This window comes from Xenopus laevis, chromosome 8L, assembly GCF_017654675.1.
Source record: "Xenopus laevis strain J_2021 chromosome 8L, Xenopus_laevis_v10.1, whole genome shotgun sequence".
In the NCBI taxonomy this organism is placed as follows: domain Eukaryota; kingdom Metazoa; phylum Chordata; class Amphibia; order Anura; family Pipidae; genus Xenopus; species Xenopus laevis.
In genome coordinates, this window is record NC_054385.1 from 38271852 (window position 1) to 38294429 (window position 22578).

General features: G+C 39.2%; 1 protein-coding gene across 2 annotated transcripts in view; it reads right to left on the bottom strand.

Moving 5' to 3' along the window:
- Positions 1-1675: 1675 nt before the first annotated feature.
- Positions 1676-22578, bottom strand: part of LOC108698377 (wiskott-Aldrich syndrome protein family member 3) — a 45105-nt gene continuing 24202 nt past the window's right edge. The window contains exons 3-9 of one of the 2 annotated variants that reach the window (XM_018229810.2): positions 21861-21995; positions 11496-11649; positions 10621-10738; positions 7221-7336; positions 5926-6180; positions 4735-5117; positions 1676-3589 (exon numbers count right to left, since the gene is read on the bottom strand). In XM_018229810.2, coding sequence (XP_018085299.1) covers positions 3432-3589; positions 4735-5117; positions 5926-6180; positions 7221-7336; positions 10621-10738; positions 11496-11649; positions 21861-21995 — 1319 coding nt within the window. In that variant the 3' untranslated portion in view covers positions 1676-3431. Of the gene's footprint in view, positions 3590-4734; positions 5118-5925; positions 6181-7160; positions 7337-10620; positions 10739-11495; positions 11650-21860; positions 21996-22578 lie in introns of both variants that reach the window. The other variant, XM_018229809.2, reaches the window with a different exon arrangement.

Here is a 22578-nt window from a genome sequence, read left to right on the forward strand (position 1 = left end):
GGGATGCACCGAATTCAGGATTCGGTTCGGGATTCGGCCAGGATTCGGCCTTTTTTAGCAGGCCGAATACCGAACTGAATCCTAATTTGCATATGCAAATTAGGGGTGGGGAGGGAAATCGCATGACTTTTTGGCACAAAAGGAAGTAAAAATGTTTTCCCCTTCCCACCCCTAATTTGAATATGCAAATTAGGATTCGGATTCGGTATGGCCAAATCTTTCCACGGAGGATTCGAGGGTTCGCCCGTCTCCGAAATAGTGGATTCGGTGCATCCCTAGTTCTAACCAACAGTGCACAGAACAGCAGATACTGCTTTAGTATCATTTTTATTTACAAATAAACTTGGGGAAAAAACTCTAAAGAATGTATATCAGATCAAGGCTTAAAATCACATTTGCTTTTTTTATGGAAAAACTTTCTATTTAGGTTTGCATCCCCTTTAAAAATAGGTTGTTTGTTTGATCCATAAGTTCTTCAGGGATATTTAGGGGTCACTTATTAAAGGAGAATGAAACCCTACCTACCCCCTCCAAAGGCCTCCATCCCAGCTCCTGAACCACCAATGCTTGGCCCACCAACACTTTAACACTTTTTTACACTAATTTACAGCCACAAACTGCCGACTACTCCAGCTTTGCTTTCCAGTACAACGAGGGACAAACTCAATGCTTACATTCCCGTTAATGGAATACCTCAATAGAAAACAGAATAGATTTTTAGGCAGGTAACAAAGGGATGTGTCATTGGCTTTACCCTCTCAGTAATCCTAGCGCAATGTATTTCCTGCTCCTCTAGATGCCAAAACAATATAATCTCCTTGTTTTTTCTTTAAAAAAAAACATATTCAAGTGCCGAAAAATAGAAAAGTAATTTAATGGGGGGGGGGAAGCATAAAATAAAAATAACTGTCAGGGCGCTCTTGCTATTTAAAGCTCAGCTGTGATTCGGCGAGCGAATGCAAAGGAGAGAGTGGAGGAAAGCTTTGATGTTACAGCAGGAGCAGAGTTTCCAAGGAGACAGATGAAGTGATAAACTCAACTGTATTAAGTGGAGGGGCCAGGCAATTCTCTCTCGAAAGTGGAAGATGTCATATTTGTACTAACTGGCAGCTAGAAAAACCTTATTTTGCTTGAATTAATTGGCACTGAGCTACGAAGGCTTGGAAACATATACCAAGGCTGCTTATTTGTTGGGGACAATGAGGGTCAAAGAGAAGTCGGCACAAGCTATATGAAATTTAAAATATATATATTCTGTATGTATGCATATCATTGACCTGCACCCGGCATTTGAAATGTGAGGATTAAGAGTGCACCAGGCTGTTTGGATATATATATATATATATATATATATATATATATATATATATATATATATATAATATCATGTAAATCAAGGCACTCACATGACTTAAAATATGGTGAAAAAAAGATCAAGTTTATTTATTATTCCAATAAATTTGATCTCTTTTTCATCATATTTTAAGTCCTGTGAGTGCCTTGCTTTTAGTGATGCACCGAATCCACTATTTTGGATTCGGCCGAACCTCTGAATCATTTGAGAAAGATTTGGCCGAATACTGAACCAAATCCTAATTTGCATATGGAAAGGGGAAAACATTTTTACTTCCAAAAAGTCACACAGTTTCTTGCATATGCAAATTAGGATTCGGATTTGGATTGGCTAGGCAGAAGGATTTGGCCAAATCCGAATCCCGATGGAAAAGGCTGAATCCCGAACTGAATCCTGCATTCGGTGCATCACTATTTACTTTACATGATATTCTATATGACTTTTCTGCAATGTGCACCCAGGCTTTTACTCCAGTAAGTGAGTGCAGCTATTTTCCTATATATATATATATATATATATATATATATATATATATATATATAATATATTAGGGATGTATGGTATCCATACTATTTGGATTTGATACTAGTAATTAAATATCAAATCCAAACCCGAATTTGAAATCACCAGAAATTGCTGAAAATAAATTTTCCACTTTCAATAGTCTGTGCTCAATGGATAATCATAAAACAAGGAATGATTTTTATACAGGTTTTTATAATTCGTAGAATACTGACTATGAAGATTTTCATTCATCCAGGTCCTGTATATCTAGTATAGGTAAATCTATAACAGCTGGAATAGTGTTCCACAGCAACAAAGTAAGCCTAGATTTGAACTCTGACTCACAATCAAGGTGCCATACAGTGGCAGACCCTTCTATCTTCTGACTAATTGTCCCATAAAACCAGGATCGGACAGGCCTGGCGGGACACCGGGAAAAACCCGGTGGGCGCCGGCCCTCATGAGCCCCTGCAGGGCCAGACCCCCTCTCCTGATTTCCTGGCCATACAAAAAGAAACCATTTTCAGTGCTGTACAGCACTGTTCGCTCATGCGTGCCGTCACAGTGGTGGGGCCAGGGAGTCCAGAGGGGGGCCCTGGACAGTAATCCCGGTGGGCCCCAGGCCCCCCAGCCCAACACTGCATAAGCCAGTCACTGTGTAAATGGCCATACATAGGCTGATGGGTACAGTGGCAGTTCCTCTAAATTCTGTCTCTGCTGATGCACCATGCACACACCTACAGCAGTGTATCAGCCGTTTGCACAGATCAAATGCCATGCATAGGACTGCCCAGATGATCAGGCAGTAAGGTCGAAAGCATGTATGTATTTTACAGCAGTAACACATGCTACACATACTCCTGATGCAGGCATATAACGCTCCCTGACAAGAGGCAGGAACGTAGAGAACCGATAGAGCAGCTGCGCCTTAAAGTTAATTGTAAACACATAATATTACACAATAAATGTTTTTCTATATACTTCAGGTATACGCTCCCTATATTTTTACTTAATGAATAGTAAATGGTAACACTTTACTGCTGACTGGTAAACCTCAGATATTTATACATATTTATATATATAATTATATTTTGGTCATTCTCTTTTTATATCTCTCTCTCTATATATATACTGTATGTATAGATATATTGTAAAACGTCAGCACACACAGGACAAGGAAAAAAGTAAAGTCGAATCTATCGTTAGGAAGGCGTCCTTGTTTCTGTGCAACCTGCAAACCCGACTGGAAAATAAGAACTTCTAGTTGCGCTGCCTTTGTGTGTGCAGCTATGCTGCCAGTGATCTAGGAGTTCTTTTGGCACATAAAGCTCATTAGCCTCCTGTTCTCCTCCCCTGGACATTGTACAATATAATTCAATGGCATGGAACTCAAAATGCAACGCTGAAGTTCAGGTTTTTGTATATGTGCGGATTAATGTATATATTCATACACGCACACACACACACACACACACAGTGGTGAAGGAGCTGCACTATCCCACAGTGTGACTGGAGACAGAATCAGCGTTTACAGCTTGGGGTGAGAGGGGAGCACAAAAAGGCAAAGTTAACTCTAATCAGACCATTCATTTTCTTCAAGTTCGGAGTCATCGTCTGACTCGCTGTACTCCACGGCAATCCTTCGAGACAGTATGGTCGCCACGTCATTGCCCACAGGTTCTTTCTTTGCCTCCTGCTCACGTTGCTCTTGGACTTTCCGCAGCTGGAAACCTTGAAATCATAAAAATAGAAATATTGTAAGATATCTGTCACTGAGATACATAGGCAATAAATCAGAATTTAAAAATTTGATTTTTGAGCTAATTTTAGTGTACTTTGACTATCAAATAGTCCAAAATTAGATTATTCGAATAACAAAATTTATCATGTACTGTCTCTTTAAAAATGCAACTTTGACTATTTTTATGACTGTTTTAGTCTATGGGGGACCTCCTAGAATCTATTTGGAGTCATTTGGTCATTTAGAAGTTTTTTGGGGCAAATCCTTTGATTCGAATTCGATCCAGTGCGGTAAAGCTTTGATTCGAACGATTAGAATACAGCCTATTCACCCAAAGTTTAAAATAAATTTCGATAGTCAAATTCGAGTTCTTAAAGGACCAGTATATGATAAATCTCAAAAACTGAATTAGAATTTTTGGAAAAACTCGAATCGAATTGGAATAATTCCCTAGTCGAATTTGACAGTTTTGACCATAAAAAAAACTTGATAATTTGAATTTGAAATTCAATTCAACACTTGATAAATCTGTGTTGCTCTGGAGGTACATTGTTGCTGTAATGTAATTGGTGGGCTTGGCCTAGAGCAGGGAATCCCTAACGGGGGGCCCAGTCTGCAGATTAGGGTAAGATCTGGTTCTATACTTGAATAAAATCCCTTTGCAGTTTGCACAACTCAAGCTGATCTTATTCACTTTAATAATATAAATACTTATTTCTTTATCTGACATTTAACATTTCCGATTTCGGCAACTGTGTCTGCTTGAAATATTTTGCCTGCTGGCTAAAGCACATAAAGGATTGGTACATCTACTTTGTCAGGTGACCATTTTCCTCCAATCAATTCTCAGGCACCATACAAGAAAGCAGAAGGTACTCAAACTATAAGGTAAATTGCAATGCTGTTAAGTTCTCTCTCATGTCACTGAAGGAGCCTGTCATTAGTAGTAATGGAAACCACCTGTCATCATCAGTAATAGTTGATGGGCTTTTTCCATAGAAGGCTAATTGGAACAACCTGTCCCGTGTGCATGAGTCTAACCAACTATCCGGCATAGATATATAATACAGCAGCTGATTCCTTCTTTCATATACACATTGCTCCAATAAATGTTGAACGGAGATAATCCACTTACCCCTTCGAATGGCTGACAGTAAGTCGCTCCTGGCATCACTTATTGGCATGAGTGGAATCTGAGGTTTCCTTGGTTCCACAGTGAGAGTTGGAGGAGAGGCTGCATGAGCAGGGGAAGCAGTGATAGTTGGTGGGCCTGGCGGTGGGGGAGGTGGGGCAACTGGGGGTCCTACAGGCCCAGCTTGAGGAGGAGAGCCAGAATATGGACAGGGGGGTGCAGGAGGAGGTGCAGGTATGTATGAAGAGAGAGCAGCTATGTTGGGGGCCACTGGCGTAGGAGCAGAAATAGGGCTATCGAAGGCAGTTTGTGCAGAGGGAATCACGGGAGGTGGTGGTGGAGGAGCGGGAGGCACAAAGTATTCTGTCATTGGCACCTGCTGACCACTGTAAAAATAAAAAGGGAAAAATAACTAAAATTCTTCCCTCCATGCATGCCATCTCCATACACAGTACCCGGTACATTTTCTTTCTTTAAACAATATGATAAAGTGGACATTCCACAAATTTTAGTGGTATTGTATTTACAACTGCTTTTGGATGAATTTGGTCAGTATTCGTATGTTTATTATTGGGTTGATATGTTTTTATGTATATAGATTTATGCTTTTGATGTAATAAATTGGCAATAGTAGCTAGTAGTAGGCGTTTATATATATATAAATTGCATACATACATACATTACAGCTAAACTGTGAGCTCTCCAAGGTGCTGAAACCTTCTGTTATAGCCAAATGCATGCAGAATGGCAGTAAGTGTGAATGCTTATAGTACATACTGCCTCATTGCTGGGGTAATAGTGGAGTCACTGTTTTTATTATAATTGTAGACATTTCCTGAGTGGATCTGCCCAAGTGTTGGACCAAAGAGATAGACTTGCAGCACCTTCAAACCCATCTCTTTAATGGTATCATTTAAAAATTAGTATTGGTCATAGAGATCGCTACCCTAGAAAAGCTACAGCACGGGATTAGTCAGGAGACATATTTCAATTACTATGAAACCATGTAGATGCCAGTCTATAACCACTGGTACACCTTGGTATTGTATGGATATTCTAACTGAAAACCCTTCTTTTTCATTATGTATGCACTTATACCAAATAATTATGACAATGGACGCCCTTTTGTAAACTATGCTGTTTGAAATGATGATGCTTTTCTTGCCATTTTATGAAAGAAGAAATATTCTTTACCCATAATCCTTCATCACTTGTGGACGTGGCCCATTTAGTATAGCCTCAGGCTGCTGTGGTGCATGAGCTTGCTGTGCTCTGTTCAGACTGTTCTGTCGGCTACCAGGCGCAGAGGAGCGGTAGCCATGCTCTTGGGCCTGAGTGGCCATTAGGATGATATCCTTGTTCTCCAAATGAGGGGCAGGGGCCATGATTTGCTGCCCTGGGTGATTGGGGCTGGCAGGGTAAGAGTGATCCAGATCTGAAGCATAAGACCTGCAGGGAAGAAAAGAATGAAATTACAAGAAGGTTTATCATAAGAGCCCAAATTGCATGATGTCCTGTCAGCCCACACAGAATGGATGTTTGGTAATGTATTTTCTAAATTTAATTCAGAGGGGAAGCAGTCCCAGACTAATGAGATTATTCCTTTCCATATGTTTGTGTTGCCATTTTGCAATCACAGATCTTAAAAAACAAAATAAAGGTATAGGACATGTTAACCAGGACCTGGGGTTTTAAGATAAGGGGTGTTTCTGTAATTCATTTCACCATAATTTGGGGGTTATTTAATAAATGGCACTAAGTCCAGGAGCAGTAACCCATAGCAACCAATCAGCGGGTAGCATTTACTGGTCATCTGTTTAAAAGCAAAGATCTTATTGGTTGCTATGGGTTACTGCTCCTGGGCAAACGTAGTGCCTTTAATTACATATGAGGGTTTCATAAATAATTTAAACATGAATAAAACCAAATGGCATTGTTTTTAATAAGGATTAATTATTTCTTAGCTGGGAATCAACTTCAAGGCATTGTCTTATTATTACAGAAAGATGTGAATTATTATAATGGAGTCCATGGCTTTCCTGTAGTTTGGAGCTTTCTGGTGAATACGTTTCCAGATCATGGATCCTATACCTGTACAGTTCTGCAATCCTCATATTACACATCTTCAGTATATAATGAGCACCATTAATATATATATATATATATATATATATATATATATATATATATATATATATATATATATATACAGTATATATATATATATATATATATATATATATATATATATATATATATATATATATATATATACTGTATATATATTCAGTAAAACCCAACAACCATGTTGATCGCTTCTAGGCACAGATAAGATACAGTTTACATAGGACTGAAATGTCTCCATTAGTTTTGCCTGCTTCCCCATCCTGCAAACATCTACATTCTGACACATCATATATGGAACCTGCCTATTATCTGGGGACAGTGATCCCTCGGATGAAGCCACATGATATGGGGATGGTGAGAACCTGTTATCTGGTCTGAGCTCCTTATCATAGGCCATCATATTCCACTCTAGCCTCCGGTTCCGGGCTTTGCGCACTTTCTTCACCTCTCGTGTTGGATCCTCAACCAACCTTTGCTCCTGTGAATATACAAGTGTATCGTTACAGGGAAATCGGGGTATAAATATAACTAAGTCCTGTGTTTTACATTTTGAAATTTCTGCAGTGAACCATTAGAAGAACTAAGTGGCTTTTGAGAATCACTAGAAGAGTTAAGACCAAGAAGTTGGATTCTTCAAGAAGCAAAATGGTGGCAATCCTGTTGAAAACAGTTTAATACTTTCTAAAGTTAAAAATGTAAAGCTTTGGGGTTCCAACTGTAATATTGCAGCTTATTTGTCTCCTTCCTCAGGCCTCGTGCCACATGCTGTCCTTTTGCACTGCCCTTAAGGGGATGGTTTACCTTTAAGTTAACATTTAGTATGTTATAGAATGGCTAATTCTACGCAACATTTCAATTGGCGTTCATTGTTTCTTTTGTATCGTTTTTAAATTATTTGCCTTTTTCTGACTCCTTTTACCTTCACCTTAAACATGGGGGTCACTGACCCCCTTCTCAAAATCAAATGCTCTGTAAGGTTACACATTTATTGTTACTTTTTACTATTAATTGTTCTATTCAGGCCCTCTCTTATTCATATGCAAGTCTCTTATACGGATCAATGCATGGCTGCTAGTTTAATTTGGACCTTAGCAACCAGATCACTGAAACTACAAACGGGAGAGCTGCTGAATAAAAAGCTAAATAACTCAAAACCCACAAATAATTAAAAATGAAAACAAATGTCAAATTGTCTCAGTATATAATACATTTAAACATGAACAACCCCTTTAACACTCCAGGGGGTAAGAGGCAGGATTGCAGTGGGAATATGGACATGTGCAATAGGGAAAAAGCAGGATTGCAGGGAGAAAAAAAATATCTCATGTATACTTACACATTGTGCCAACCTATCCCACTTCTCAGGAAACACAGCTTTCCATGTTGGCCTTTTCCTGACCCCACCCCGTGAAAAATAGTTGTCTCATAATAAATAATAGGGTTAAAGTGATATAAACAGCAAAGCATTAGTTACCCATAGCAATCAGTCAGTACTGTTTGCTATGATTCTGCTCTCTTAATACATTGACTATAAATAAATATATATACAGTATATATATACATATATATATATATATATATATATATATATATATATATATATATACACTTCAAGAAGACCAGCAACACCAGGATTTTTGTGTATCAAATCAAAGTGTATTCATTTATTGCATGAATAGCCGACGTGACGTTTCGGGCCACGCAGGGACCTTCCTCATGGCTGGTGTTGCTGGTCTTCTTGAAGTATTTAAATTTTTTACCGTGCACCTAGGGAACACGATAACAGCAGGGTGCTGCCCTTGTGAAGATGGACTACTATATATATATATCCAGAAAGTAGATGAGCACTCATGGGTCTTATGAAGAATAAAAGTGAATTTTATATAGCAAATGTATAAATAAATATTGTACTTTAAATATCTTAAATAAGCAAGACAGCTTAGTCCTTACTGAAGGTGACAAATTGTTCTGTGATGAAACAGGAGGAGAGGTGAAAAAGCGTAAGCCCTGCGGCGGGGGGGGGGGGGGTGATGAGCTCTGGCTTTATAGCGTGCCATTCCAGGGTGACAGTAAAGAAAGCCGCCATAACAAATCAACATCAGTGCACATGCAAACTCCAATTACTGCCACCCAGAGCTGCAAGCTGAGTGCTGAGATATTTGGCAAGGATCCCATGCCAGAGGCCTTCACATTAACATCAATGCTATATGTCCAAGACAATTTCATTTGCATTCAAATGTTCTGGGCCCTATCAGAATACATTATAGGGTCACTGGAATGCAGTGGATGGTAAGAAGCTCCTGAATGTAGATAAACAGCAGCAAAAATACAAAAAGGGCATTCTGCAGTACAATTACTTTTTTATTTTGTATTGCAGAGCATGTCAAGATACTGCAGAGCATGTCAGGATCCCTGGAATATGTGGGTGGACAGACGTCCCTTTCCATTCCAGTACCTGAGGGTCTGTGCTACCAATATCATATTACGGGATTTCATAAGAAGCCTTTCCAATGTGTTGCCAATGGTTACAATGATGTATGGTCAGGGTATGTGTATATCACAGAAAATGTCACTATCTGTCTCTGAAATGAAAGACAGACTTAAGGAAGAAACTACCATATTGAAAATGTGTATTATTTTGTGTAAAATTCTGAGCTGTGGAGCATGAGGCGTGGAGTCGGAGTCAGAAGCAATCTTGGGTATCTGGAGTCGGAGTTGCCCACAATGTACAGACTTCGACTCCTAATAATTTAAAATACACCGAAAATAAAATCAGATGTAAGAGCTTCTGTGAGGAGAGTATGACAGAAGCAATTCTGTTTCTAAGAACAAAACTTTAGTTAGTTTTGGATTGTATTTAACAATTATTATACAGCTATATGCAAGGTTCAGTTAATATATATGTTGTTTTAGGTTTTACAGTTGTTTTTGGTTTATGTAGTTTAACTTTGATTTTGGCTTAGAATTACCAGTTATGAGCTATGTAACTGGTGCCTTTTCTACTTTATTCCAGCTTGAATGGCTGCCCCGATGGCTACACAGCAGCTTGTATATAAAGAAGTCGTTCTGAAGCAAACATGCTAATTTTACCAGTGCAAAGCAACAGTACATTATATTTTAATGAACTCACTTTCAGTTTTACTGTTCCTTTACAAACAGAGTAGTCGGAGTTGGAGTTGAAGGATTAATGTACCGACTCCATAGCACTGGTAAAATTCTTACAGTTATTCTTGTTTTTAACTTGTGACTCACAAGTAGGTGAGCAGGTGAGTCAGTGATCATTCATAGGGAGCTTCAGAACTCCCACATTGTGCAGAGAAGATGGTTCTTCCCCTGAGCTGCTCTTTATAATGCATTGGTTTCTCACAGATATTTATTCTAATGCACATTATTTCATTTTATTTCCTACCTAATCCAGCCTCTCCGTGCACAATACACACTCTTCCCCCTTTCTCCAGTTTCTTGGTTCCTCTTGATCCTCCTCTATTTTCTGCTCAACAATGGCTCCCAGGCCTCTCTCCTCTTTTCCCATTCCAGAATCTTTTTCCATTCCCTTGCACGTCAGATCATTCTGTTGCTTTTCTACATCCTCTCCCTCCTCCTCCATTCGCTTGTTTTTTTTACCACTTTCTGACTCCTTTTACCTTGAATCCCATTGATGCACCTGAAATTCCCCCACTACCAGCCAGGTAAAATTTATTATTTTATGCTAACGCTCAATCCCAGCTAAAAAAACACTAAAAACAAGAAGACAAGACTTACTTTCTGTCTTCTCTTTTCCTTCCTCTTATCCTCAGTAGCTTGCAACATCTTTTCCTTCCATAAATTAAAGAAGTATGATGGATCAGTGTAGAATCTAAGGCCATCCTTCTTATCATCTCTGAAATGGAAGCAAAGAAAATATATCCCAATAAATACAGTTTTAGCAACTCATCAGGTCCCTTGATTAATAATTACTATTAATAATTATTGTACTTCCACTAAAGGCATATGGGAACTGATATTTACTGCCCTATATATTCCTGCAAAAAAAGTAGGATGATTGATAAAAGTTTTCACATATTTTATACTTGTTCAGACTGTCCGCCAGATGGACTGCAATGTGGCCATCATCACCATCCAATGCAGGTAAACACACAGTTTTTTTGTCCAAATATAGCACTTGCACCCCAGGGTAACGTAAATCTCCCCTACAGAATATTGGATCTACTGCTACTCCTGGATCCTTGAGAATATTACTCTTAAGAGTGTAACCTGTTTCTTAAGCTTCAATCAAACCTGCAGCAAGGCAGCTTACTGCATGAGCGACAAGATCTCTGTGATTAAGTCACAATTGCAAGATGAAAAATAAAACATTGCTAATTCTCTAATATGCACGAAAACATCTAAAATAATATTTAGGCAAAGTTCTTGTTATTCATGAGTCTTATCTTAATCCTGTGTAAATCAAATCGGTAATAAAAATCATTATTTACTATAAAAAGCCCATTGGCTGCCTAATACACAAAATTCTGAAGCTCATTCTAAATGTATCCGCTACTAATTGTTTATGTGCTTCCTACATTCGAATGCAGAATCACTTTCCTGCCCTTACAGTTTATCATCAGACAGTTCTCTCATTAAAAGGAGTTTATCACCTGTAGGGTGTGAGGATATTGAGCGGAGGAGGTTTGTCGCAGCGATGGTATATTTCCATGACGGGGTTGGGGATTGAGTTCCGGGACACCACCTGCTGATTCTGCACCGTGGAACTTTTAAAAGCCTTCCTCATATTTATATCTTGCAAGGATACTGCAAGCACAAGCACAGCCATATTATTTGGTGAAACACATGTATGTAATATAACTCCAGAGTCATTGCAAGGTTCTCACTTAATCCCATCACACAAACTGGTGGACCTAGCCAGCGCAGACAACAAGCATTAACAGGGAGACAGACAAGAGCATTCAACATACAGATATGGAGTGGAATTAGAAGGGTAATTTCCTTTTGATGACAACCAGGAATATTCTGCACTACTCTTAAACTTCCCCACAACGAGAATACTTAATTAGTACTGAGATGCCACTGAACTACCTATTGCAGCTGTAATACCTGATTTATGATAATTCTACATTCAAATAAATGTATATCTAATGCAGTTCTTTAAAATCAAAATTCATATTCCAGCTCATATTTCCACCCAAGACTGCACTAAGGTAAGGTCTTACTGATTCAGTTCTGTGCTGTTATTAAAGTTATTGAAGCTTCACTTTCCATTGGAGCATAGAAGATAATACATTTTTATGGTCAAGGTCTTTCCAAGTGACTCTTCTAGTCTTGACCTTTAAATGAATAAAACATTGTTTTCCCTACAAACCTGGGACACCAAATGTATCAAGATCAGGAGACTGGAGCTAAAATTAAGATTTTGTGTGATAATTTTCCTTTAAAAATAAGCCTAATTATGTCATAGAATGCTAACGACTCATTTATAGTTAGAAGCTGCTTACTGTGCCAAGACCAAAAGTGTCAATTATGTCATTTTATCTCAGCCATATTCCCTTTTTATTAGTCTATTAATTGCCGGTTTAATTATTTCCTAATGAGCACATGGCCTGATTAGTAGGATACTCATTACGGAAAGGTTGAGTACTTAGAAAACAAACTGCTCTCTCCAAGTAGGTCTGATGGCTCATCATATAGAGCCAAGAAGTGGCTGAATTAATTAAATGGCAATACTAATTATAGCAAGCACCTAGAAGAGGCAGGGCAGGGAGCATAGTATACAGTATTTAGCAGCAATGTGGTATGTGCCCCTCACGCTAGTTTTGCACCAGTATATCAGATAAAAAGTGGATATATTTCTGAGGATAATTATTATGAATGCTATCACCACCCTCTCTAAAATCCTTATCATTCTTCAATATCCATTAGTATTATAGAGTACCCATGGTTAGTATGCTACAGAAAGGGAATTACTCAAGAGTTACATGTTATATGCTAAATCACTTCCTGGATAAAGACCAAGGATCAACCACTCAGTATGTTTCTGGGTACCCTAAGAAGCAAGTCGCAAAGCTGGAAAAAATTTAAATAAACAAATACACAAAATGGAACATTTAAGCGCCAGTTGAAATAAATCTGATTGTCTGAGCCTTCTACTAGAATGCATTTTCTGTTTTTCCATCTTATGTCCTCTGCTAACAAATACAGTTATGGTCTTATCTACTGAGCAATGCTCTTTCCTTTAATAAACAGGGGAAAATAAAAATTGATAAAATCCTGCAAAAGAGGTATATATCTAAAGAGATAACATAAACAATGCCTTGTTATAAAGCACATTTCGTTCATTATACTCCACACATACCAATCATTCTAATGCTGACTACTGGCTATTCTACTTGATATCTATACAGGTATAGGGCCTGTTATCAGCACCTGGGGCTTTACATAATTTGGAATTTCATTACTTAAATCTCCTACAAAATCATGTAAGCCAACAGGCTGGTTTTGCTTCCAATAAGGATTAATTATATCTTAGGTGTGGTCAAGTACAAGCTACTGTTTTATTATTACAGAAAAAAAGGAAATCAAAATGTGCATTATTTGGATAAAATGGAGTCTATGGGAGACAGCCTTTCCGTAATTTGGAGCTTTCTGGATAATACTGGATCCCATACCTATACTATGCTCTACATTTATACTGTACTATTAATAAAACATAACAAAAGCCATGCATTATGCTTAAAAACTAAAACTATGTGTCCAAGCAAACAGGCTTCATTTCATACATATATCACAACTTCAAATAAATAACGTTAATTATATATTCTTCTTCAGGTTAATCAGATTATAACAGAGCAAGTGATGGGGCCAAAGGCAAATACTACTTTGCCTGGTGTTCTTCATTCAACCCGTCCCCGGCTTGCTCACCCCAAGAACTCCCATCCCCTGCTCTGCCCACCACACCTCTACCTGCACACCTACTGCTTGCCTCCCTGAAGTTTGCTGCTTGCTAGCTTCTCTAATTGCACCTCCTACCATGCCTACCCTTAGTTTTGGCGCTGGACTATACATTCATAGAAAATCTGAATTTACATGGTCAAAAAACAATCATTTCCTATTCAAAATAATCACATTGCATACCCATGAATCCCTCCATATGTCTTGAAATTAATTCCAATATAAATTCATGTCCATGAGCACAGTGGGCAGTCAGTAGATCAAGGGAATGTGGAGAGTTGAATTTTAGCAATGATAGAAAGGAGACCTCACTATTCCATTCTGGTACATGGATATAATTTACAGGATATTCATGGCTTCTGTGTATTATAACATATAATAGACAAGAGCCATGGATAGCCTGTAAATTATATCCTTCTAAACAGTGCTTAGTGATGTCATTGGTTATAATCGGAGATTAATGATGTCATTTCTGTCACAGGACTCACTGAATCTTGTGGATTATAATACCCTGTTGCAAAATATGAGGATATTATTCACCTTGGAATTCCATGACCTGTATAAAAAAAAACACTAGGGTCTTTTGCCTTGTTTTTATATGGTCATGGAACTCCTTGGTACTTATAATATATTATAAGTACCAAGGAGTATTTGAATTTTATAACAGGGGGTACATTAGTCACTATATAAATACTGAGATCACTTAAGTAGTATCCAGCAAACTTATATTTGACAGTAGTACTACTGGTTGTATAAAAGCTAAAGGCCCCCATACAGGGGTCAATAAAAGCTACTGACAGACCAAGTCGTCAGCTTATTGGAACGTGTGTCGGGCCATCCAACGGGTGCCCCCGATCGATATCTGTCCAAAATTGGCCAGATGTTGAAAGGGCAGTGTAAAAAATCCCGTGGGATCGCGGCCGCATTTGTTCATTGATGCGGTTGATTGTAATATTTTTCCCTTCCTCATTTACACAAGAAAAGCCAGCCACACCTGAACTCTCAGTTGTATCATTTGCAGGCCTGGACTGGGTTCTGGCAAATGCCAGAGGGGCTGCTGTGTGATGCCATACACAATCACTATTTAGTGGGCTGGTGAAGGGGCTGTTTGTGCCTCTTTGAACTTAAAATGCCAGGGCCTATTTTGACCCCAGTATGGGGTGATGCATGTATAGAATAAACTTTATTAAAGTTACAAGGAGGGGAGGTCAATAGAATACTTCTTTTCTCTGTAGACATGGCAGTTGGAAGGTGATATGACAGTTAGTTTTTTTTAAGGTCAACAGGGTCCCAGAGGAGCTTTTTTAAGTAGAAAAGGCTGTCTTTTATACAGTTGCAAGCAAAGGTTTTTTCCACTATAAGAGCAGTAAGAGTTATGATGGTAGATCCAGATTGGGATTCAAAAACAGGCATTGGCTTTTAACCCTTTGCCTGCCAAGCACGTACGGCGTACGTGCTGGCAGGCAAATGCTCAGGCTGCCAAGAACGTACATTGTACGTTCTTTAGCAGCTGAGCGCTCTCTCTGCTTCGGCGGCTTTTGCCGCCTCCGCAGAGAGTGGGGAGAGAAGACAGCCCCCTAGGCAACGAGGCTGGGGGGCTGTCAAGTCGGATCTGCGACTCGATTGTCGCAGATCCGACTTCAAAGTAGCAGACGCATCGCATGGAGCGTCTGCTACTACACTCACCTTCTTCCTGCCTGCAGAGCCGCCCACGCACTTCCTGCTGCGCAGCAACTCTGCAGACACGCTGCCAGGACTCCTCCAAAGAAGACAGCGATTCTCCTGCTCCAAAAACGGTAAGTGCACGTTTTTTTACACACTTACCTGCACCTACACATACTTACAGTACATTTATGCATTTTAGTAAAGATTGGAATTTTTTTAAATTTTTTTTTTTTAATTTTAGCACACTTGGTCCCTTTTGTACAGTTATTTACACTTATTTACACTTATTTACATGTATTTGCACACTCAGATAACTTTTATTAGTGCACAAATATGTATACACAAACAGGTGTTTTTTTTTTTTTTACGAATTCATTATACTGTTATCTTTTGTTTTTTTTGCCTAAAAACGTGTTATTTTGGCAGCGTGACTATTGGATAATCGATTTCGGCCACTAATTACGCTGTCAGAACAATTATTTTGTTATTTCATTGATTTACGCTATTTTTGTGGTTTTATTGCAATTTTATCCCTGCATTATTGTTCCCTATGTATCTTTAGTATCGTTTTGCTGTTTGGTGCTTTGGTATAGAAAGATAGATTTTACTTAGTTTGATCCGCCAAAATATGTGCTTTCCAAAAATATATGGGTTTCTGGGGGTCTTTTTACAGTTTGGGGGTCTTACGGCACATAACGTACAGTTAGGGTTCTCTTTTCTGCAGCTTAGTTGGCTAGCGTGAAAATTCATAGTTACGTTTTTCATTTGGGGTCCATACACAACACATACTTTGGTAAATCTATACATATTGGGCATCAAACTATTTATTAGACCTCTGACGTCCATATTTAGAGAGATTTTTCTTTGTACGTAAAACATTGTGTCCGATAAATGCGGCAAACTGCAACATTTTTAGGCGATTTTCAGAAATGTTGTAAAAACCTATATGTTTAGAAAAGCTTTGCAGTTTGGTAGTTTCGTGTAGAAAGACGTCGTTATCTTTGTTGGAATCGGCAGAATGTGTACTTTCCAAAAATGTATGGTTTTGGGGGGTCATTGCTGTTAGGAGGGTCTTGAGGCAAATAATATGAAGTCAAGGGTCTATGTTCACAGAAGGCGAATGGGCAGCGGAGAAAACTCATATTCACTATTTTTATTTGGGGTCCGCACATGCCAGCTGCCTTGGTATATCTATGCATATTGGGCATCAAACTGTTCAGTAGACCCTTGGCATCAATATTTATGGTGTTTTACAATTGTATGTAAGAAATTGGGTGAGATAAATGCGGCCAATTGCAATATTTTTAGGCGATTTTCAGAAATGTAAAAACAGTTGCTTTTATCGCCAAATTTAGGAAAGGCTTGCGACTTGGTACTTTGGAGTACAAAGACATGCATACCCAATTTGGATTCGCAGGAATGTGTACTTTCCAAAAATATATGGTTTTATGGGGTGAACGCACTTTTTTCTACCTTTGCCCCCCCCAAAACAATGTAAATGTGTTGATTTTGCAGTACCTGAAATGACAGACCATATGGGGGTCTTTGTTTTGGGGCCCCTATACGCCACGTGCTTGGGTACACCTATACATATTGGGCATCAAACTGTTCAGAGGACCCCAGGCTTTCATATTTGGGGTGATTTGTCTTGATACCTAAAAGTATGTGGGTAACACAATGCTGCAGGGTCGAAATTTTGAAGTCATTTTTGTAAATGTCCCCCAAATCACCAAATTTAGGAATGGTTTGCGGCTTGGTACTTTGGAGTACAAAGACATGCATACCCAATTTAGATCCGTGGGAATGTGTACTTTCCGAAAATATATGGTTTTCTGGGGTGAACTTACTTTTTTCTACATTTTCCCCCCTCAAAACAATGTAAATGTGTTGATTTTGCAGTACCTGAAATGACAGACCATATGGGGGTCTTCGTTTTGGGGCCCCTATACGCCACGTGCTTGGGTACACCTATACATATTGGGCATCAAACTGTTCAGAGGACCCCAGGCTTTCATATTTGGGGTGATTTGTCTTGATACCTAAAAGTATGTGGGTAATACGATGCTGCAGGGTCGAAATTTTGAAGTCATTTTTGGAAATGTCCCCAAAATCACCAAATTTAGGAATGGTTTGCGGCTTGGTACTTTGGAGTACAAAGACATGCATACCCAATTTAGATCCGTGGGAATGTGTACTTTCCGAAAATATATGGTTTTCTGGGGTGAACTTACTTTTTTCTACATTTGCCCCCCTCAAAACAATGTAAATGTGTTGATTTTGCAGTACCTGAAATGACAGACCATATGGGGGTCTTCGTTTTGGGGCCCCTATACGCCACGTGCTTGGGTACACCTATACATATTGGGCATCAAACTGTTCAGAGGACCCCAGGCTTTCATATTTGGGGTGATTTGTCTTGATACCTAAAAGTATGTGGGTAATACGATGCTGCAGGGTCGAAATTTTGAAGTCATTTTTGGAAATGTCCCCAAAATCACCAAATTTAGGAATGGTTTGCGGCTTGGTACTTTGTAGTAGAAAGACATGCATACCCAATTTAGATTCGTGGGAATGTGTACTTTCCGAAAATATATGGTTTTCTGGGGTGAACTTACTTTTTGCTACCTTTGCCCCCCCCAAAACGATGTAAATGTGTTGATTTTGCAGTACCTGAAATGACAGAACATACAAGGGGGGGTCTTCCTTTTAGGGCCCCTATATGCCACGTGCTTGGGTACACCTATACATATTGGCATCAAACTGTTCAGAGGACCCTAGGCTTTCATATTTGGGATGATTTCTCTTGATACCTAAAAGTATGTGGGTAATACGATGCTGCAGAGTAGATATTTTGAGGTGATTTTTGGAAATGTCACCTAAATCACCAAATTTAGGAATGATTTGCGGCTTGGTACTTTGGCGTAGAAAGACATGCATACCCAATTTGGATTCGTTGGAATGTGTACTTTCCGAAAATATATGGTTTTCTGGGGTGAACTTACTGTTTTCTACTTTTGCCCCCCCCAAATCGATGTAAATGTGTTGATTTTGCAGTACCTGAAATGACAGACTATATGGGGGTCTTCATTTTAGGGCCCCTATATGCCACATGCTTGGGTACACCTATACATATTGGGCATCAAACTGTTCAGAGGACCCTAGGCTTTCATATTTGGGGTGATTTGTCTTGATACCTAAAAGTATGTGTGTAATACGATGCTGCAGGGTAGATATTTTGAGGTGATTTTTGGAAATGTCACCTAAATCACCAAATTTAGGAATGATTTGCGGCTTGGTACTTTGGCGTAGAAAGACATGCATACCCAATTTGGATTCGTTGGAATGTGTACTTTCCGAAAATATATGGTTTTCTGGGGTGAACTTACTGTTTTCTACTTTTGCCCCCCCCAAATCGATGTAAATGTGTTGATTTTGCAGTACCTGAAATGACAGACTATATGGGGGTCTTCATTTTAGGGCCCCTATATGCCACATGCTTGGGTGCACCTATACATATTGGGCATCAAACTGTTCAGAGGACCCTAGGCTTTCATATTTGGGGTGATTTGTCTTGATACCTAAAAGTATGTGTGTAATAAGATGCTGCAGGGTAGATATTTTGAGGTGATTTTTGGAAATGTCACCTAAATCACCAAATTTAGGAATGATTTGCGGCTTGGTACTTTGGCGTAGAAAGACATGCATACCCAATTTGGATTCGTTGGAATGTGTACTTTCCGAAAATATATGGTTTTCTGGGGTGAACTTACTGTTTTCTACTTTTGCCCCCCCCAAATCGATGTAAATGTGTTGATTTTGCAGTACCTGAAATGACAGACTATATGGGGGTCTTCCTTTTGGGGCCCCTGTATGCCACGTGCTTGGGTACACCTATACATATCGGGCATCAAACTGTTCAGAGGACCCTAGGCTTTCATATTTGGGGTGATTTGTCTTGATACCTAAAAGTATGTGGGTAATACGATGCTGCAGGGTAGATATTTTGAGGTGATTTTTGGAAATGTCACCTAAAGCACCAAATTTAGGAATGGTTTGCGGCTTGGTACTTTGGCGTAGAAAGACATGCATACCCAATTTGGATTCGTTGGAATGTGTACTTTCCGAAAATATATGGTTTTCTGGGGTGAACTTACTGTTTTCTACTTTTGCCCCCCCCTAACGATGTAAATGTGTTGATTTTGCAGTACCTGAAATGACAGACTATATGGGGGTCTTCCTTTTGGGGCCCCTGTATGCCACGTGCTTGGGTACACCTATACATATCGGGCATCAAACTGTTCAGAGGACCCTAGGCTTTCATATTTGGGGTGATTTCTCTTGATACCTAAAAGTATGTGGGTAATACGATGCTGCAGGGTAGATATTTTGAGGTGATTTTTGGAAATGTCACCAAAATCACCAAATTTAGGAATGATTTGCGGCTTGGTACTTTGGCGTAGAAAGACATGCATACCCAATTTGAATTCGTGGGAATGTGTACTTTCCGAAAATATATGGTTTTCTGGGGTGAACTTACTGTTTTCTACTTTTGCCCCCCCAAAACAATGTAAATGTGTTGATTTTGCAGTACCTGAAATGTCAGACTATATGGGGGTCTTCCTTTTAGGGCCCCTATATGCCACATGCTTGGGTACACCTATACATATTGGGCATCAAACTGTTCAGAGGACCCCAGGCTTTCATATTTGGGGTGATTTGTCTTGATACCTAAAAGTATGTGGGTAATACGATGCTGCAGGGTCGAAATTTTGAAGTCATTTTTGGAAATGTCCCCAAAATCACCAAATTTAGGAATGGTTTGCGGCTTGGTACTTTGGAGTACAAAGACATGCATACCCAATTTAGATCCGTGGGAATGTGTACTTTCCGAAAATATATGGTTTTCTGGGGTGAACTTACTTTTTTCTACATTTGCCCCCCTCAAAACAATGTAAATGTGTTGATTTTGCAGTACCTGAAATGACAGACCATATGGGGGTCTTCGTTTTGGGGCCCCTATACGCCACGTGCTTGGGTACACCTATACATATTGGGCATCAAACTGTTCAGAGGACCCCAGGCTTTCATATTTGGGGTGATTTGTCTTGATACCTAAAAGTATGTGGGTAATACGATGCTGCAGGGTCGAAATTTTGAAGTCATTTTTGGAAATGTCCCCAAAATCACCAAATTTAGGAATGATTTGCGGCTTGGTACTTTGGCGTAGAAAGACATGCATACCCAATTTAGATTCAGGGGAATGTGTACTTTCCGAAAATATATGGTTTTCTGGGGTGAACGTACTGTTTTCTACCTTTGCCGCCCCCCAAAACGATGTAAATGTGTTGATTTTGCAGTATCTGAAATTACAGAACAAACGGGGGGTCTTCCTTTTGGGGCCTCCTATGCCACGTGCTTGGGTACATCTATTCATATTGGGCATCAAACTGTTCAGTGGACCCAGGATTTTATATTTGGGGTGTTTTACATTGATACCTAATGATGTGTGGGAGATATGTTGCTGTAGAGTGGAAGCTTTGAGGTCATTTTTCAAAAAATTCACCAATTTCTATAAAACACTATAACTTTAGGAAACAATTGCAACTTGGTGGTTTGGAGTACAAAGATATTTCTACCCATTTTTGATTCACCAGAATCTGTTCTTTCTAGTAATGGGTAGTTTTCTTGGGTAAACCTACTGTTAGTGGAATGTTTGGCCTTGAAATCAAAAGTATGCCGTTTGGGGAGTGTTGCTTTGGAAATTTGGTTGTGTACTGCTTGTAGATTTTGAGCTATACAAGTGAGAAATCTCCATAAAACTATATATATTTGGTATTGTCGCGTTCAGGAGACATAGACCTTTCTAAATCAGCTGTGTTCTCGTACGTAAAATGAATGATGTTTCTGATATATGTGATTGTTCTTCGTGCAACATGATTTTTTTCATTTTATTTGACACTTAGAATCCAATATTTTTTTAGAGAAGTAGAATTACACCAAAATTCTTGCATATTGTGAAAGTTCAGGTTGTCCTGAAAAAAACAATATATTGTTTTCCTGGGTTAACTAAAAGACCACCCCAGGAAAGGCCCTTAAAGTGAAAGAGTGCAAAATATCTAAAAACTGCTTGGCAGTAGATGTTCGCATCTAGGACAAAACGGCTGGCAGGGAAAGGGTTAAAGTACACAGAGGCACAAATAGCCTCCACCTCTCCCCCCAGGTCTGTTAGTCACTGATGATATCTGATACAAGTATAGGAAGCCTCTGGGGCTCTGGATATATAACAGAACTTTAAGTGGGGATTTTGAAAATTGTAGTTCTCAGCAGTGTGCCAAAGGGTTCCTATGCCTAAACTAAAAACCACTTCAAAGAATAAATAAATAAAAAGTTACCTTCTTCCACGGTGGAGTCCAGCTGAGTGACTTTTATCACCAGCAAGTCTACCCGTTCTTGCAGAGAGTTCATGCGCATGTAGAAGCTATTGGCTTCATTAAAAAGCTCCCCAAAGATGTCCTCTGCATGGCGGCCTGTGCCAACAGGGAAACATTATAAGAGAAAAACAGAAATATTTGGAATATATTGTTCCAAGGTAACAAAGAAACACCATGTTACACCGTGATATTTTTACAGGCAATTTATTTCTAATTGATAAGCAGAGTTCTATAAAAAGAAAGGGCCAGGGCATTTCCGTGGATGAAAATACAATTAATTTGCCATGTTATGGATGGTGAGTGTATACAGGTGCACACTGTGGGCAGTACCAGCTATATTTACAAGGGGACGAGATGCACTGATTCTGTGGTTGTTATGGTTACAGCCTGCATAGCTTACTCATTGCATATTAGGATGGGCCATTGATGAAACATAATCTGCTCACCTACATTGTACACTCATACATGGCAGCAATCGTAATTCCACCCCAATGAGTAAGATACAGGGGGATATTTACAAGCATAATCATACAGATGGAGCTGACCTTGCTGATTCATCTAGTCTAGTGTAACAAATACAAAAGGCACACTTTATTTAATTGGTAGAAAGGCACGTCAGATGCATCATTTAAACCAGATTCACCTGTGGCAACCTGCGTGCGCTTATATATTGTTTTAC